This window comes from Paroedura picta, chromosome 11, assembly GCF_049243985.1.
Source record: "Paroedura picta isolate Pp20150507F chromosome 11, Ppicta_v3.0, whole genome shotgun sequence".
In the NCBI taxonomy this organism is placed as follows: Eukaryota; Metazoa; Chordata; class Lepidosauria; order Squamata; family Gekkonidae; genus Paroedura; species Paroedura picta.
This window is the reverse complement of record NC_135379.1, coordinates 9,710,996-9,729,992: the sequence shown is the minus strand read 5'-3', so window position 1 is coordinate 9,729,992 and position 18,997 is coordinate 9,710,996. Positions and strand designations below refer to the sequence as shown.

The 18,997-nt window shown below is 48.8% G+C and overlaps 1 protein-coding gene across 1 annotated transcript in view; it reads left to right on the top strand.

The window, feature by feature from the left end:
• Nucleotides 1-17,868: 17,868 nt before the first annotated feature.
• PITRM1 (pitrilysin metallopeptidase 1) overlaps nt 17,869-18,997 on the top strand; it is a 29,730-nt gene continuing 28,601 nt past the window's right edge. The window contains exon 1 of the mRNA XM_077303874.1: nt 17,869-18,031. Coding sequence (XP_077159989.1) covers nt 17,973-18,031 — 59 coding nt within the window. The 5' untranslated portion in view covers nt 17,869-17,972. The remainder of the gene's footprint in view (nt 18,032-18,997) is intronic.

Genomic DNA, 18,997 nt, shown 5'->3' with positions numbered 1-18,997 from the left:
AAGGCTCGTCTCACTTCCAGTGTCTATGGCAGGGAGGTGTGGCCAGGTGACCTCACTTCCTGGTACCTGAAAGTCTGAAAAATATTTCAGCAGAACCTCCACGGTCAAAAGGTTGAACAACGCTGGCATGGGGTGACTAGCACACGCAGGGAATCAGAGAATGTTGGAGTATAAGTCGGAACAGACTAGAAGGTTCCGGTAAGATGGTTTCTGCCTTGACTCAAATATACCTCACCCAACAACATCTTGTACCGGCCTGCAGCTTGAGGTGTTTTCAGTCCTAGGCAGACTGAAAAATCGGGGCCCTTGCTTGAGATCCTGGACAATGTGGTTATGAGCAGCAAACTCTCCTCTGGAGAACCAGGGTGTAAACTGCACGGAGCTTTTATTCCAACCCCAGATTGATTCAGTCCCTGCCCTCTACACAGAATGCAATTTCCGTTTGGATTTTGGGCGATTTAAATTTTCCTTCTGCAGCAAGAAGGATTGATCCGTAGTGACCCTACCTTTATTGTGCAATATCTCAGACTGCTTTTAATCCTGAATATCCATTTCGGAAAGAAAGCTCCATGGTAGAGAACCTCTGATAGAACCTGGTCATGTGACATGCTTGCCTTAAAGGAGAAGCCCCTAATTTCTCTCAACTTCTGTCGGTCCTGGATTTTTCCTCCCTCCTCTGCCTTTTTTGATCCTCTCCCCCTCCCCTCCAAGAAAAGAAAGAGGCTCCCTGCCTGGCCCCTCTCACCCCACTCTTCAAGAAAAGAAAGAAAGAGGTTGGCTCCCCCCCCACCCTTCTGAGCCTCCCTAACCACGTGCAGAAGACTTTCCTGTTTCAATGGGGAGGGGGAGAAGAAGACCTGAGTTCAAAGCGATCTGAATTCAACAGGATTGACAATGGAATAAAGAAAGTAAGTGCAGACTCTGCACAGGTTTGGTTCCTCACACCTCTGCATGAAGCCAGTTACAGCTCTCTAAAAACTCTCTTCACCCCACTTACCTCACGCAGTACCTGTTATGGGGAGAGGAAGGGAGGAAGACACAAGACCATAATGAGCCTCTTTGAGACTTCTCAGAAAAGTGGATATACAAACTGTACTCTTCTCCTTCTTTGGTGGCTGACAAATCACAAAGTCCTAAACATTATTTGGCTTTCAGACAGCTTCGTCCCACAGAACTGAAAACTGTCCTGCCTCCCCCCCCTCTCAAACAATTACTCCCCCCCCCCAGATCTGGAGATGACAGAAATCCATTCACCCCTTTCAGAAGACTGTGCCACGGCATCGTTTGGAAAACCATCGAGCCAGAATGCTTGACCTGAAGACAAATGAGTCCCACTGAAGGGAACAAGGTTCATTTGTCTTCATTCTAAGTGTTGTCCTTTCATTGGTGAACGGGGCATAATGGTGAGCCCTTCTGAAAATCCGAAATCACTGGAGGAAACACTCAACATTAATTCCTGTGACCTCAGCTAAGGACAACATGAGTTTGTCATTTGCTTTGAACGGTCACTGGCCATAACGATCGGCAAACTTTCACTGGAAGGGTTCCAACCTCTTGGAGGTTTGTTTCCGAGGTTTTCAGGGACCTACCTTGTTTCAAAGAGTCCTGCAGGGAGGCAGGCTGTTCACAGCACTGAGAGAATTATGTCAGCCTGCGCAGATATTTGACAGGTCCTGAGGTGAACTCCACAAAGGTTGGTCCTGTCTTCTTGAAACTTATTGAAGGCATCTCCTTTCCTTCTGCTCAGGACAAGAGGAAGAGGAGGGAAATCTACCTAGATAACTAGATAAGAACATTCTAATCAAGAGGCCTTGGGACTTGAAGGGGTTTTATATTTTGTGTGGCGTTAGGTTGCCAAAAGTGTTTCAGTGTGAAGTCTTTGAGACGGTTGTTCAAGAATCAAGGTAGGAACCAAGTTATTGCAGCTGAAGGCAACAGGGTAGGTTGTTGTTCCAGCAAACTATGAAGGTGAAAGGAGGCCATGAATACTCTTTCAAGGGGGTGGAAATATTGGCTCCCCTCTTCAGCATCAGACTGCTGATAGTTAAAGGCGCCATGTCCAGTTTTGGCGGCAAGTGGGTCTGAGGTCGTTCAGGGCTTTGAGAAGCCAGAGGGGTTGGTGTATGAGAGCCCTGTGGTTCAGGAGAAGGCTCTGTGGTGGAAGGTTCAGGGCCCAAGGCTGAATCAGAAGGCAAGGCTGTATCCCTAGGAAGTAAAGCCCACTCAAAGTCCTCGGGGTTCTTCCTGCACATCAGCGGCAGTTCCTGGAGGTGTCTCAACGGCCACCTTCCCTGAGTCCTTGGCCTCTTCAGCTAACATCCATACTCAGGTCCATGATACAGCAATGCATTAATGTTTCAGGTGCCTATATACCAATGCCCACAGCTTGCCAAGTGGATGCTTTCCCACCGCATCCCAGCCCCTCCCACCTGCACAAGGGCTTCAGCTCATGCTTCCTTCTTAAAGACTTCAGCTCATGAGCATTTTGTTATCCCTGGAAACAGGCGTTTGGGTGGTTTCAGTAGACTTCCTGAGACCCAGTCCATTGTTGGGTTGGTAACTGAATCTGAGATTAGTATTTACAGGATTAGCGGTCTGACTTCTCCTGGCCTTGTTCCTAAGTGTACACGGCAGAGAGGTAGGAAGCGGGGAAAATAAAAAGGATGTGTTATTAAAAAAAATAGTCTCTTCTAATATCCTGGTGGTGGCTTGCTATTTACAGAGATAGCTTATGCACATATAAAGTGGGACTAGCTTGTGATGAGATTGGATTGAAGGCAGAGTCATTCACTCCAGGTCTGATTTTTCTTGCCATTGTGAACTGTGTGAAAGCCCATACTTGGTCTGGCAAGTGAAATGTAGGATTATGGCTTTTTCGATTTGATCGTCTTTTGTCCATTGTGTTTTCTAATGTGAAAGGAGGACTGGAAAGGTGAGGGGAGCGCGACGGATGGCTTCAGAAGATCAGGTCTGCTTCCCAGGGTGTATTGCCAGAATGGCTGTTTCTTCCCTCGCTACCGTTTGCTAGAAGCCAGCAGACAAAGAGTCCACTGCTTGTTACAGATCAATAGACAATGCTGCCCCTTTGTGGCTCCTGACTATGGGGAATGTGTCTCGTCGTGCTTCTCCCTTCTCATCTCCTGGCCCTCTCTGGAGTGCTTCCGGGTTGCACTGGCCTCTTAAAGGTAAAGGTATCCCCTGTGCAAGCACCGGGTCATGTCTGACCCTTGGGGTGACGCTCTCTAGCCTTTTCATGAAAGACTCAATACGGGGTGGTTTGCCAGTGCCTTCCCCAGTCATTACCGTTTACCCCCCAGCAAGCTGGGTCCTCATTTTACAGACCTCGGAAGGATGGAAGGCTGAGTCAACCTTGAGCCGGCTGCTGGGATTGAACTCCCAGCCTCATGGGTAGAGCTTCAGACAGCATGTCTGCTGATTTACCACTCTGCGCCACAAGAGGCTCTTAGGGCTTGCCGATGTGGAGGGAAGTGCTCCGTGTATATCACAGTTCAGAGAAGCAGGCACAGGCAGCCAGGAAATGGGATCTCTGCTGGACTAGATGATACGCAGAGAAGCAGAGTTCAGGGAGGGCATCAAGAGCATAGACAAGGTCTCAGATTAGAGTAGGTTTCCTCAACCAGGGTTTGGTGAAAGCCTGGGGTTTCTTGAAGGGTTTCCTGAATGGGTGGGAGTGAATTTTTATTATAGTTTTTAAAAAATTGTTAAAAATGTATCAGGTGATATGACAATAAGTGGCGGGATTTCTCAACCAGGGTGACGTGAAACCCTGGGTTTTTTTATGGCCCTGGAGGGGTGTCCCAAATGGGTTAAAGTTAATTAATTTTCATATATTTTAAAAATTTGTTAAACTGAGCTCCTCCTCTCTCGATTCCTAACACTTCTCCACTCCGGGTGGCACAGGGATGCTGCAGGCTTCCTTTGCTGTTCAGGTGCTCAGTGAACCGCCAATCCAAACCCGCTCCAAGCACTGTTTCCTGGGTACTCACCATGGGAGCTGTCCCGGGTCCTGCAAGGACTGACCCAACCTTGGCTACCTGGGAGCTGTCCTTGTCGGCTGCTTCTTACTGCCTTGATTCAGCCTCTCCCAGACAAGGTTCCGGGCTCAAAGCCTAGCTGGATATGTGTTAAGACAGGAATAGTCAACCTGTGGTCCTCCAGATGTCCATGGACTACAGTTCCCATGAGCCCATGCCAGCGAATGCTGGCAGGGGCTCAAGAGAATTGTAGTCCATGGACATCTGGAGAACCACAGGTTTACTACCCCTGTGTTAAGAGACCAGTATATCGATGTCCATATATGAAGCCTACTGTATTCTAAGAAGGTGCTATTGCAAAAGGTCCCCTGCCTTGCACTAGAGAACATAGCCTGGCTTAGGACACGGGTCAACTCACAGAAGGGGGAGTTGAACAAAACCCAGAGCAGGTGGAGGACTCAAGGGGTGGCACTTTTTTAAAAAAAACCATCACCAGACTGTCGTTGGAGCATCTCCTTTGACTGCTCCGGACCACAACTCAAAAGGGTCAGTGGTTTTCCTGCCCCCCATTGGCAAGAATGGGTCTCAGAGAATGCCAGGGTGGATGGCCCCTTTAACACATGGCAACATTTCCAAATTGGCTGTTCCTCTGGAGGACCCCTGGCAGCTAGGCTCAGGTGGAGATGCTGGGCTCCTTCTGGGGTCCCTTGGCTTGGCTTTGGGAAGCTAAACCAGGTAATAGAGCAGAGTCAATAAATAAATAGTAGAGTAAAATAGTGAAATTATACATAGACTTTATTATATTGACTCTGGTCCATTACACAAGATTTTTGCATGTGTGTGTAACAGGCTTGCTTTGGAGGTTGGGGTTCTCTTTCTTTGGAAGCTTTTAAGCAGAGGCCATCTGACAGAGATGCAGATTCTATGAACTCAGGCAGATTGTGAGTGGGTGGGCAGAAGGGACTGTGTCAGTGTTTGACTCTTGTGCCCCTTCCTTGCATGCACACGAAAATGCCAATCATTACTTTGGGTTCGGGATGAGTTTACAGGGAAAAAAACACATCTCCTAATGGCCTTGCTAATGAACTCTACCAAGACACAGGAAAAAACACTTCCTGGTGGACTTGCTAATGAACTCTGCCAAGGCACAGTGAAACACTTTCTAATGGACTTGCTAATGAACTCCACTAAGACACAGGAGAAACCGAGAACCACTTCCTAGTTGCAGCCCATCCCCTAGGATACTCCCAGGTAAGACAGGAATGTGAGGATTACACACACACACACTCTTCCTGAAATAAATAAAATATCCAGCAACTGTTCACACACTCTGCACTTTGGCATGAAGAGATTACCATTTTCTCATGTCATCTCTCTGAAGATCCCAACCATGTTTCCTGAACAAATGATGACTAAAACTAACAGACCACAGCCCTGCAGCCCAGAAAACTTAAATTAACCAATGGACTCTGGCTGTGAAACCTTTCAATCATTAAATGGTCATGATTATCTGTGATGTGGCCTATCCCAGTATGGTGTAGTGCTTAGGAGTGTGGACTTCTGATCTGGCAAGCTGGGTTCAATTCTGCATTCCCCCATATGCAGCCAGCTGGGTGACCTTGGGCTCGCCATGTCACTGATAAAGCTGTTCTGACCGAGCAGTGATATCAGGGCTCTCTCAGCCTCACCCACCTCACAGGGGGTCTGTTGTGGGGAGAGGAAAGGGAAGGCAATTGTAAGCTGCTTTGAGATTCCTTTGGGTAGAGAAAAGCGGCATATAAGAACCAACTCTTTTTTTTCATTATCATCATCATCATCATCCCTTTGACGAGGTGACTCCAAAAGCTTCAAGGAGCACACAATTAGCCCACAGTGCAATCAGCAGTTTTCTTGGAAAAGATCCTCATTTGCATCTTACTTTGTTCCCCCCAAAGCCATTTGAAAGAGTCGCACTTCACAGGAAAGCCGGTTCTCTGCAACCATGGGTGCAGTTTACACAACGACCACCGCCAATCCTTGGTTGTGGTTGCACAGGCTTTTTGAAGCCAAAGATCAGTTTGGAATGAGACAAAACGATGCAGGAGGCTGTCTGAAGAAAACCTAAATATTGTGGACGGGGAAGACAAATCAAAGGCCTTCTTGACCCAACAACGGGGAATGACTCAGGCTGGGCACATCTGGCTGGCATTCTGTTCTGATGCGGAATCCCAGATAGATGGTTGCTTGCTGAAGCATCCTAAAGACGGGAGGGCAAAGGCAGCAGGATATATTTATGGAGCTGCTGAGCAGGCAAAGTGGGAAGCATCTGTGGATCAGTATGCAGCAAGGATGCTTTCGAGGCTCAGGAACAAGCAAGCGCCCCTAAAGAACCAAGTTCTCCCCCACATCCCCCACATGCAGCCAGCTGGGCGACCTTGGACTTGACATAGCACTGATGAAGCTGTTCTGATTGAGCAGTAATATCAGGGTTCTCTCAGCCTCACCTCCCTCACAGGGTGTCTGTTGTGGGGAGAGGAAGGGAAGGCGATTGTAAGCCACTTTGAGACTTCTTCAGGTAGAGAAAAGCGGCAAATGAGAACCAACTCTTCTTCTTCAGTAATATCAGGGCTCTCTCAGCCTCACCCCCCTCCTCCTCCTCCTCCTCCTCCTCCTCCTCCTCCTCCGCTTCCGCTTCCGCTTCCGCTTCTTTTGCTTCTGCTTCTGCTTCTGCTAATGCTTCTGCTAATGCTTCTTCTTCTGCTTCTGCTTCTTCTGCTTCTTCTGCTGTTTCTGCTTCTGCTTCTGCTTCTTCTGCTTCTTCTTCTTCTGTAACATCAGGGCTCTCCCAAGGGATTCAAAGTTACTTCTTCTTCCTTCCGCACTGACCTGTAGCTCCACCCCCATCTACAATGATGCCAATTTTACTTCTGCATAACGTTGTCAAACAATTGCCCACTTTCTGGGTCCTCTTCAGCCTCCATGTGCTTCTTCCACAATTGCCTTTGGTATGCTCTTCCCAGAAACAATGTATTTGGTTCAGAAGGTGAGGATTTCCACAACTCCACCCACACATCCAGCGCCATTGCCTTTTGCACCTGCCATTCTTGCCCCCAGTTGGGGGCTCTGGGCTATTTTTGTTCTTTAGTGGCTGGTGTGCATATCGCTATAGCATCAGAAAGTATAGCGATACTTCAACTGCATTTGTTTTAATGGTAAAGAGTGGTAATGACTGGGGAAGGCACTGGCAAACCACCCCGTATTGAGTCTGCCATGAAAACGCTGGAGGGTGTCACCCCAAGGGTCAGACATGACTCGGTGCTTGCAAAGGGGATAAAAAGGTAAAGGTAAAGGTATCCCCTGTGTAAGCACCGGGTCATGTCTGGCCCTTGGGGTGACGCCCTCTAACGTTTTCATGGCAGACTCAATATGGGGTGGTTTGCCAGTGCCTTCCCCAGCAAGCTGGGTACTCATTTTACCGACCTCGGAAGGATGGAAGGCTGAGTCAACCTTGAGCCGGCTGCTGGGATTGAACTCCCAGCCTCATGGGCAGAGCTTTCAGACTTACCACTCTGCGCCACAAGAGGCTCTTTGCACAGGGGATACCTTTACCTTAAAGAGTGGTTTACTGGGCTGGGTGGGCAGATGGCTGGTCTGGGGGATATGCTGAAGACACCCATGTAAGTCCTCTGCTGCCCGTGTGCATTTTCTTGCTTTCACGAGAGCCACAAGAGCGCCATGGGGAATTATCCCACATGGAAGCACACTCCCTCTCATAACCCTTTCTCTGCCATAGACCCTCCCCGTGATCATACCGCGTGCTTTACTGGTTCTAAAGGAACAGGAAGGAATGAGCATTCCATGGTTGCCTAGCAACCATTGGTTGTGTTCCCATCTAAGTGGCCACCCACTGGGAAGCAGCAAAAAGAGACGACTCTCTAAGAGCGCTGCACATGCGGCACGCGTGGGTCATGAGCATGCATGAGCACTGCCCACCCAAAGGACCCACCAGTCCATTTCTGCGTAGGAGGCGGGCCGCTTGGCGCCTTCTTTTCAGCCACCCGCGCTTCGCCGCCCCCACCGTCTTTGCAGAACGCTCCTTTTTAAGTTTCATTACCGTCTGATGGCTGTCACGCGCTCCATCTCCCCGGACGCAATGTTATGACCGGGAGGCAATAATGTGTTAGCTTTTATAGCTGCCTCTTTGACCACGGCAGGAAGGTGGCTGATTCATGGCACGAAGACTCCTCGCTCATTACAAATGGTCATCGCCTCCCTTGCGACGGGCCCCGGATTTTTTTAAAAAGAAGAAAAGAGCTTTGGGGGATTCGTGAGAAAAGGTGGAAAGGAGTGCGGGAAGAAGCGGTGCTTTGGCTGGCTGCTGTAAATCCACCACTGTGGTGTCTTCAAGGGCAAAAAGCAATAAAGACAGAGAGAGAGAGAAAACCACAGGACTGGTTTATAGTGCGCAATACTGTCGAGAGGGCAGATGACAACCGCAGTTGTGTGAAAGCGCATCCCTGCCCTCCCAAAAATCAGGGCGGTGTCATTGGACTTCTCTTGGCCCTTGAGCATACCTGATTTCTGTGCCTGGGCTTGTGCGCAACTTACGTGGATTCTCTGGTTCGTTTGTATCAGGAAGAGGGAGGAAGTAGGTCACTGGGACCCAGGGAATGAATGAGCCAGAGGGCAAAAGAAATCTATGCTTTTCACTGGAGGGTAAGATGGGGTGGGGGGAGACATTGGATTAATCCTGCTGGTGTACCACGCTTAGTCATTATTCTTGGGGCCATTATTCTTGGTCATTATCCTTACTCCAGATGCGTTGCAGTGTGCACGTTGTTAAATCTGTGGGTTCAGAGCAGACATGGACGCTGGAATGGATTTGAGCTCGTTATTAGGACCCCTGCAAGAAAAAAGCGGAATTGAATCAACACCCCCCCTTCCCCGACTTATATACATGCACATATAATAGGATCTTCCCGATTTTGTGGTCAGGATCTAGCTGTGCATTGGCTAATTGTAGGGCAGACGCATGATCCTGCCTCAGACCTCAAGCTTGGTCCTTGGCAGTTCTACAGACACAACATGTGTGACACCTGAAGCTGTACTGCAAGGGCACATGGGCACATGTGTTTCCTTACACAGCAGTATAGGGTAGAATGTGAATCCCTATTGGTCATTTGGGTCTCTGTGCATGTTTTCCTGCACAACCATAATGGCTCAGGCATCGTGACCCCTAAGTGTGAGTTAAAGCAGTTGGTTAGGCACACACATGGTAAATGGATGATGCGTTCGTTGTCATAACAGACTAAACGGTGCTCTCATGTCGATTCCCCAAACCCCGTTGATGCTCTTTTCTAAGTGCTCGTCGAAGCATATTTTCATTGCGCATGGAATGGCTTTTGTAACGTGCTTGTAGGGCAACTGGATTGTTCACAACACAAATCAGCACTTCAGAAGAAACAGCCGCAAACGGTGGTTGGGAACTCAGCCCAGCTGGTGCTCCCCTGCTCAGAGGCTGGAATACGGGACGAAGACAAGAACTCGTGTTCTCCAAGGCTCCATTCAAACTGCCTGGCTGGGCCACATCAAAGCTCGGTCGAGGCCCTCATTCTCATGGCAACCAACCAGATGCCTCCCGAATCTCCCAAGGAGGCTGAGAGGGTTGGTTGCTCCCAACATCTGCGAGCCAGAAACCCACAGCTTCTGCAAATGGAGACCCCCACTGATTTTTCCTAGCTAATGGCTATTGATTCGTCTATTGGCTGGGACCCTGCTGAATTCCTGCTTCAAGCCATCTAGGCTGGTGATAATCACCACCTCCAGAGGAACCAAATTCTAGAGCGGTGTGCAAGCCGAAGAGAGGGCTGGTTTGCCTCTATGCACTGACCGAGTGAAATTCTGAAAGATTGCATATCCCCTCTTCCTTTTTGGCATTTTTTTGTTCTTGTTAAAATGGAATTGATTGGCAACTGGCTCCATTATCCTTTTTTTAAAAGGGGAAAGATGGTTGGGTTTCAAGGAGAAATTGGGTCAGGAGGAATTAGGTGGATTCCTTGCAACAGCCAGAGTCCCAGGGACTGGAAAGGTTGGTCATGAAGCTTCTTCCAACCATGGACAACTATCCCAGGAGAGGGCAATATTGTCTCCTGCCTGCTGATTCATTCGAGACTTTGCATCCCGTCGGTTTTGTCCCGCTTTCTCCATTAGCCAGTAGCGCATCTTGCTGCTCTCTGCTGCCATCCTGTGCTAAGCACAGAAAAGTGCCTGTATCCGCAAACAGCATGAGAGAGCATAAGAACATAAATAAAGCCACATCGGATCGGGCCAAGGGCCCATCCCGTCCAACGCTCAGTGTTACAGAGTGGTCAAAAAACCAGGTGCCGTCAGGAAGTCCACCGACCGGGCCAGAACTCCAGAAGCCTCCCCAATAACACAGAGCATTGCTGCCCCAGATATAGTCTTCCATCTCTACATCGTTGCTAATAGGATGGGCCTCTGTTTATTTGAACTGATTGGCCCGTTCTGTAGGCCTGACAAGGCCTGAACCCTGGACCGCCTCTCTGAAGAGGTTCCCCAGAGAGCTCTTCGCTCTAGCAGCCCCAATAAGTTAAGGATCCCTGGCCCCAAGGAAATATGTCCAGCTTTATCCTCCTGCCTGGTGGGATGAGGAGAGAGCAGGGCCGTGTCTGAACTTGCTAAGTTCCACAGGGCCTATAACAGGGGTAGTCAACCAGTGGTCCTCCAGATGTCCATGGACTACAATTCCCATAAGCCCCTGCCAGCTTTTGCTGGCAGGGGGCTCATGGGAATTGTAGTCCATGGACATCTGGAGGACCACAGGTTGACTACCCCTGGAAGATGAAGCTCTCCTGCCAGACTGAAGGTTGAGGCCAGCTAGAAAAAGTTCAACCTCAAAATTCTGGGCCTCCTCCCTTTCTTCTTTTCCTTCCATCCCTTCCTTACACCTAACTTCTTTCTGACCGATTAATCTCAGTCACTATTGGGGATGCTGACAGCTGCTTTATCTGTGATTTTATAGCTTATGGTTTTATTTATCCGTACGGCAAAATTGCACTTGTTTTCTCTGTTTTATTCTGTTGTTGTTCGCCACCCTGGGCTGGCAACGTCCAAGGGGGACGGTATACAAATTGCTTAATTAACAAATTAATAACTTTTTTAAAAGCCGGCCCATCGTGAGAAGGAGAGTCCCTTTTGAAAGACAGAAACAAAGCAAAGTTGGAATCAGCTTTGGGCCAGTTCACATTTCTCAGCTGTGTTCTACCTCGCAGCGTTGTTGTGACATAGGTGCCACAAAGTTTGTAAATTTAAAAAATTGGTGGGTGTGTGGCAGGGGTTACACACACTCTAATCCATTTGCCGAGGAGAATACACATGTGCAAGGACACACACTCCTTTTGCGTAGTCAACTCCTGAGGAAGGAGGGTCAACTTTGGGGGATTTTTGTCCCCACATCAAATCCGGTAGGCGGCTATATACAGATATGCATCATCCTCATTCAGCTACGCTTAGTTCATTCCAGGCTGCAAAAGCCACATTTGACACAGCTTCGGAGGCCGGCAATAAAGCCCAGCGAACATTAATATCACTCAGCACAAAAACAAACTAATTCACATTTATTTTTTTTCCCTCGCATCGAACAGATGCAATTGCGGCCAGAAAATATGATTTTAATATAAAGTTGCAAACGGGATGACAGGTTAATAAAGCAGCGCCTACCGTCTACTTATTTAAAGTCCCTTTATTCATATTTACAACTGAATAGCCATGATTCTTTTTAATGGAGATTTATCGGCAACTTGAAGTGATGCAGTTGTGAGGCCCAAACCGCGAGGAATGAGAGCCGCGTGAGGGAAGAAGGAGAAGAAGAAGAGCTGGGTTTTCGTCCTCCGCTTTTTACTAATCCAAGAAGTCCCAAAGTGGCTCACAGTTGCCTACCTTTCCCCTCCCCACAACAGACACACTGTGAGGTAGGAGAGGCAGAGAGAACTTTTGAGTGGATTATAACTGGCCCCAGGTTCACCGTCAGGCTTTGTGTGTCTCAAAGCAGATTTCAATTGCCTATCCTTCCGCTCCCCACAACAAATGTCCTGTGAGGTAGGTGAGGCGGAGAGAGCTCTGAGAGAACTGTGACTGTCCCAAGGTCACCCAGTTGGCGGCATGTGGGGGAGGAATGGGGAAATCAAACCCCGATAAATGTTTAACACATTTTAAAAATATAGAAAACTTAATTAACTCCCACCCACTCCAGAAACCCTTCCAGGGCCATAAAGAAACCCCAGGGTCGAGAAAACCTGACCTAGTTGACCCCTTTGGGTCTGGATTTCTTAGATGAGGAACAGCAGGGGATCCACACAGCAGCGCTATACCAGGCCCACTTCTACAGCTTGTCTGGATTGGCAATGACCAAATAATGTTCATTTCTTCGTGCGGGCATCATCATTTACAGCAGGAGTAGTCAAACTGCAGCCCTCCAGATGTCCATGGACTACAGTTCCCATGAGCTCTTGCCAACAAACGCTGGAGAGCCGCAGTTTGACTACCTGTGGCCTACACATTAGAGCAGGGGTCCCCAATGGGGAGCCCATGAGCACCAAAACATCTGCCAACAGCTTTTCTCGTTCCTGCCTAAGGCTTTTAGGTTGTGGAGGGGGGCAGGTAGGGCTTTTGCCCAGCAGGCTTCTGACTGGCTGTTCAGATTTTTTTTTAAGTTGCTTTAGTGGCAGCAGCCACCACAGCACAAAGATCTCAGTGGTGTTCCTGACGTTCCGCTCTGGCGGTCATTTTGAGGTTGGCTCCGCCTCCTGGGGCAGCCATTTTGGGGCAGCCTCAGGCTCCCAAGGATTGGGGGCCTCTGCAGTAGAGTCTATGGACATATAATTTGGTCACCAATTGAACAGACCAGGCAGGGGGCTGAGAAGAATGGCAGAGTCTGCCTTTTTCACGGCTGCGTCCCACGGAGTATCTCACAATAACAGCAATGTGGGTCAGCCAACGATGCTGATGAGCAGCAGTTGTAAAGGCAGGCCAAATAAAGCGCTTCTGTACTCAACAAGTAATTAAAACGAGGTCAAGACCTCCAGCAATGGCTCCTGGCCACGGTGAGTTCAGGGATTCCCCGCAGAGAAGCAGCAAACCTTTAAACATCAGGCGACAGGAGGAGAAGGAAGGACTCGGCCTATATGCCTGTTGTTGGCCCTCCAGGACAACCGGTTGGCCACTGTGTGAAACTGAATGAGGGTGGCCAGCTCTGGGTTGGGAAATACCTGGAGAATTTGGGTGTGGAGCTGGGAGTAGGTGAAATTTGGGGCGGGAAGGGACCACAGTGGAGAATAATGCTATGGAGCCCACCTTCCAAATCCTTTGCAAAATGCCCCTGCAGCTTCCTTGATCCAAGATTCTAATCTCTCACTGTCTTTATGGGGAACAGTGGAATTTGTGATATTACCTTACGGTAAGGCTCCTACAATAAACAGCACATCCATTGACATTTAATCTTCTGCTTACAGGCATTATCCAGTTCCTCTTTTTAATCTTCTTTCAAAAACCATGTTCCCGTGAAAGATTGCTGCACACTTGCTTGGATAAAATTGGTAGCTGTAACCTGCCCCCCCCCCCCCAGGCTGATGGAGAGGGCTCTCTAAAGAATTTTTATTAAGCATTTTGCTGCTTTTCCTCCAGTAGAGTTAACTGATTATGTTTGAATGGGTTTTGAGTGGGATTCTTTTTTTTTTCTTTTGCACCGGGAAAGCTGAATTTTTCCATTTATCTAGTTAGAAAACGAGATAAATGGGAAAATTCAGCTTTCCCTCTCAAAACTCATTCAAACATAATCAATTCACTCCGCTGTCTCAATTGCATGGGCTGCAGAAATCAGGTCTCTGGGTCCGGAAGTCTTTTTGTTTTTAGCCCAGATGGGAACTAAAAGTTGGGAAGGGCTTGTCAAATGGTGGGTAATTCATGAACTTCCTGCAATCACTGACTCTGGGCCCCATCAGGTATCAAGACTTTTTGGGCGTCCTTGGCTGATCCACATTTCTCTTCCTAACCTTGCCTTGCATGGCTGCTGCGAGGCTAAAATGGAGAAAGAACCATGAGCTTTCTTGGTAGAGGGTTTAAAAGACTGTCGTGTAAAGTAGCGATCCCCAACCTGTGGGATCAGGACCACATGTGGTCCATCGACTAATTGTAGGTGGGCCGTGAAGGACGCCTCCCCCCCCCCCCCCCGGCCCTTTACTTCATCCCCTCTGGCCCTTGACAACACACTTCGGGTGTCCTTGTCTCCCATCACTCCCAGATGGGACTATCTCGTTGCAGAGAAACAAGCTCAGGGTTCCCATTGATTTGTTATTGTCATGAGTTAAAATTTCCATGAAAATAAAACGTTCCTTATGTTCATTGTTGTGGCGTGTCTGTATCTTATTTTGAAGGGATGTTTAAACATTACCATAGCGATCAGAGAGCGCTAGGGCAGTGGTTGAGAGTAGATGAGTAAACTACCCCCCCCCCACCGGGCCTCAGTAAAATTGTCAAGCGTTGAGTGGTCCCCGGTGATAAAAAGGTTGGGGACCACTGCTGTAAAGGATGGAGCAGAGTTGTTCTCTCTTGCCCGGAGGGATGGTCCAGAACCTATGGGATGAAATTAATTCAAAAGAAATTCCGTCTAAACATCAGGAAGAAGTTCCTGAGTCTTAGATAAGTTTCTCAGTGGAACAAGCTTCCTCGGGAGGTGGTGGGTTCTCCATCTTTGGAAATTTTAAAACAGAGGCTGGATTGCCGTCTGACGGAGAGGCTGATTCTGTGAAGGTTCAATGGGGTGGCAGGTGACAATGGACAAGTGATAGGGTTGTGAGTGTCCTGCATTGTGCAGGGGGTTGGACTAGATGGCCCAGGAGGTCCCTTCCAACTCTATTATTCTATGATTCTAGGAGTGGGTGGAAAGTGCCAGCTGAGACCACAAGGAAGACAAGACGAGATTTCAGGCCAAAACCAGACAGGCCACCAACCTGGATCTGAAGAGACAGCTGGCCTGATTGAAGACACCAGAAAATCTTAAGTTTTGCTAGCCCAGGGCACAAAGGGCCTTAAAGGTAATGGAAAAGAAACAGTCAGCGTCTTCTAGCATGTCACTTTGCTTGGGCTGAAAGGGTCTCTGAAACTGTCCCTATAATAAACTAGATGTCATAGTTCAGGATTTGCACCCTGAATTAAATAGGTCGAAAAGGCAGAGACACCACCAATAGTCATTTTTATGCCTTTTGATGCAATATATGTGTCATTACAGAGCTCATAGGTGAACAGGCCAGCAAGGTTCATCTAGACAAAGGAGTACTAGGATTGACTACAAGATGAAATACAAACGAACACTTAAAAAAGAAATATCTTCCTTTTTTAAGTATGTGGAAGGGGCTTGGCAAGTCAGTTATTAAATCCCGTATTTGGTTCCCTCCTCTGGTGCTTCTGCAGAATGAAAGCTTACAGTTCCACAACCTCGGCCTAACCTTGCCCATGATTAGACAAGTATGCAAGAGATTCCCCCAGCATGTTAGAAGCACTATGGAGACAAGTATGTAACTCCCTTGCTGTGGCTACAGGTTGGTTTGTGTGTATGTTTTTTTTTAATTGCTCCCAATCTCAAGGAAAGTTGGAAATGGGTTCTCGAGTCTCTCACAATCCCTATTCCGCTGGTCTCCAGATGAATCAGAAAAAATAATTAGACTCCCCCCCTCCCCCCTCCCCAATCCAACCAAGGATCCATCAGGAACCCTCTTGAGCAGCGTCTTTAATAATTAAGCAGCACAAGGTAGCAGGTCTTCATTAGGAGCAGAGATGAAAAAGAATCTTTTGGCTTTAATAGACGAGCGGGAAGCCATAGTACCAGTGAGAATGAACCTGATTCAGGGTGGGGGACATGGCTGGCTGCCCTCCCTTCATCTGGGGGAGAAAACAAAGAAGGTGGAACAAGAGCGTTCAAGCCTTCCGGGGATGTTTGGTTCAGAGCTTCGATCCATTCAAAGGGAATACTTGTTTTCTTGGCAGATAAAGGCTCGTCGGGTGTCGGGAGGTTCATTTTTTAATTTTTGGGAAGCTCATTCAGAGGATGACTGACCGACCCAGGCGCTCCTATTCCCCACCTCTTCAAAAACCCCTTCCCCATTTTGACAACTTTCGTTCCATGCAGTTGGTCGATAATACGATTAGCTGCCAGGTAAACTTTCCAAGATTCTAGCTCTGCACCAACAGAGGTAAGGCAGGAAGACCGTTTGTCTGTGGCCTTGAGCTCAGAGAGCCAGAGACTTAGACAAGTGTTCAATTTTTGGCATTTGATCATCTCCACAGTTTGTCTTCCCCTTTTGTTTTCATGAGTTGTCTTTTTGAAAGTGTTTTATTATCCATATATATTGCCATCAAATCGCAGCTGACTTAACCAGGAGCGTTATCAAACCAAGAGGAGATGATCAGGGCCCTGATGGAGCTTAAACAGTTCCGCAGTGCCTGCAAAAAGGAGCTCTTCCGCCAGGCATTTGGTTGAGACCGAGTGAAACCTGAAACATCTATAGGTCCCCTGCTCCCTCCCTGCCTCCCAGAAATCCACTCATGCATTCTGCTCCTGGACCTGTTTGCATTGTTATTGTTACCTTTGTTACAGTTACTACTGTGGTGGTTATCTATACATTATGGAAAAACGAAAATTCCTTGTATTGTTCTACGTTCTATACAAACCGCCCTGAGCCTCAGGGGAGGGCGGTATATAATTTGAATGAATGAATGAATGAATGAATGAATGAATGAATGAGAGACAAACAACAGTGGTTTGGCATAGCAACCCTAGATTGCCTTGGTGCCAGGTACGCAGTAAGGCTAACACTGTTAGGCTTTTCAAGCTGGGCTAGCGCTGGCTACCCAGGATGAGGCTGAGGGCCTCAAAAGCAGGAAAGGGCCTCTCTGGACCTTCGGGAGGGCCTGGTCGAACTGGTTAAGTCAAAGCAGTTTGCAATTAAAGATGACCATGCTAAACCTGAGCTACTAAAAATCACTCTCCTGCAAATTAACCTTGCTAAACCTGACCTGCTAGCAAGCTCATCTAAGCTGCTTACGCACTCCAACCGACAATCTGAAGTGGTACAAAATAGTAAAACAAGACACCTTTCTACAGTGCCGTTATGTTATTAATCCTCCCAGACAATTTTCACTCAAGGTGGGTGAGAGCAATAGAGGGCAATTTGTGACTACTTGGCTTCTCCTGTACAGCTCTACTGCATCTTGGCCACCAAGGAGCCAGAGTGCCAAGACAGATAGCCGATAGCCCATGGGCCCACTCTGCTCTCACAGTGGGGAACTGTTACAGAATTCCTGTTCCTTCCAGATACCTTTATACATTAGATTTCCCCAAATACCACAGAACCTTCAGTCTATCCTGGTTGAAGGCCCTCCCACCTGACTTCTGGAAAGGAGCTATGCATGTACCACACACGTACAACTTACTACCCAGCACACTATGTAAATCAGAAGGAAGCCAGTTGTTTGGTTAATTGGAGGGGGGGGGTCCCAAAACATATGGAAAATTTGTTTTTTGTATCAGTGGAATATATGATTTACAATGGAAAAAAAAGCGGGTGGAGACAGCTCTGGGGAGAGTCTAAAGACTCCTAAAATGTTAATTTAAAAGTAACTTTCTTTCCCCCATTTTTCATTTTTTTTTCTTTTTGAGTATTTAGACCAGGCTTTCTCAAATACGAGTCTTGCTAGCTTCCCCCCTATTAAATGTAGGCGCCGGGGCCGCAACACGGCCGAATTCTCCGGCGACAAGCCGTGTTTAAGCACCCCGGGACTGGCCTCGAAAGGCGCATGCGCGGGCTTTCCGTCGGTCGAGCAGGTCCCGCGCATGCGTGCGAGAAAAGAGGCCCGGGCAGCGGCAGAGCGCGCGGCGCCGGGGTTCGCCTTTGCAAGCGGCTCGCGGGGCGGTCGCGAGGCAGCATGTGGGTCCGGCTTAGCGCGGCGGGGCGCCGGTTGCAGCAGCGGCTGAGCCACGGCCGGTGAGGAGCTAAGGGGGCCGGGGGGGGGGGCTGAAGCGTGGAGGGCCAGGCCTGTGCCGCCCGCCCCGCCGGATGGGAGGCGCTCTGCACATGCCCCGAGGCGCCCTTCGCCTGCCTTCTCGCTTTGCTGTCTTCTCTCCTCCTGCGGATTCTTTCTCGTCTGGCCCCGGAGCCTGGTTGGGGGGGGGGGGGTAGCCTCGGCTCTGGGCGCTTGGGGATAGGGAGCGCTTTTTGCACAGCGGGAGAGAAGACTGGAGGTCCGGCGCTGCTTTCTCTTGCAAAAACTCTGTAAAGTTCTGCGCCGCCCCCCGCCGGTCCCTGTAAGGTAGCTAATAAGGCCCTTTAAAGTTTAAACGACCCCCCTCCCCATTTATTTTAGCTGCCTTGTGACATTCCGCTCTGACTCACGAGGAGCTGGTGGCTCTTTTGAGCCCCCCCCCCGCCCTTGCCCCCCTATTCTGGGCAGGAAGGGTTGGGTTGGAGGAAGGGAGTTGATGGCGGCCAAGTCTTCACCTGGGCTTCTTGGTGGAGGAGAACGGGGAATGGTGCCCGGATCTATTGCAGGGATTCCCAACCAGGGTGCTGGGGAACCCTGGGGTGCTGCTAGAGCTCCTGGGGTGGGGGGGCTGTGATGTCCTTCCCAGAAGTTGGGGTGGCTGCTGACATCACTAGACGTCACTGAAGCCCCCTCCCCCTGTTACTCTACAGCAAGAGTAGTCAACCTGTGGTCCTCCAGATGTCCATGAACTACACTTCCCATCAGCCCCTGTACTCCATGGACATCTGGAGGACCACAGGTTGATTACCCGTGCTCTACAGGCCTAGCCTCTTTCTGCACCATGGAAAGGGTGATTGATTGATTGATTGATTGATTGATTGATTGATTGATTGATTGATTGATTGATTGATTGATTGGCTCCTGCATCTTACTTCTGCACCCACTGTTCTAAAAGGCCATGTCACTAC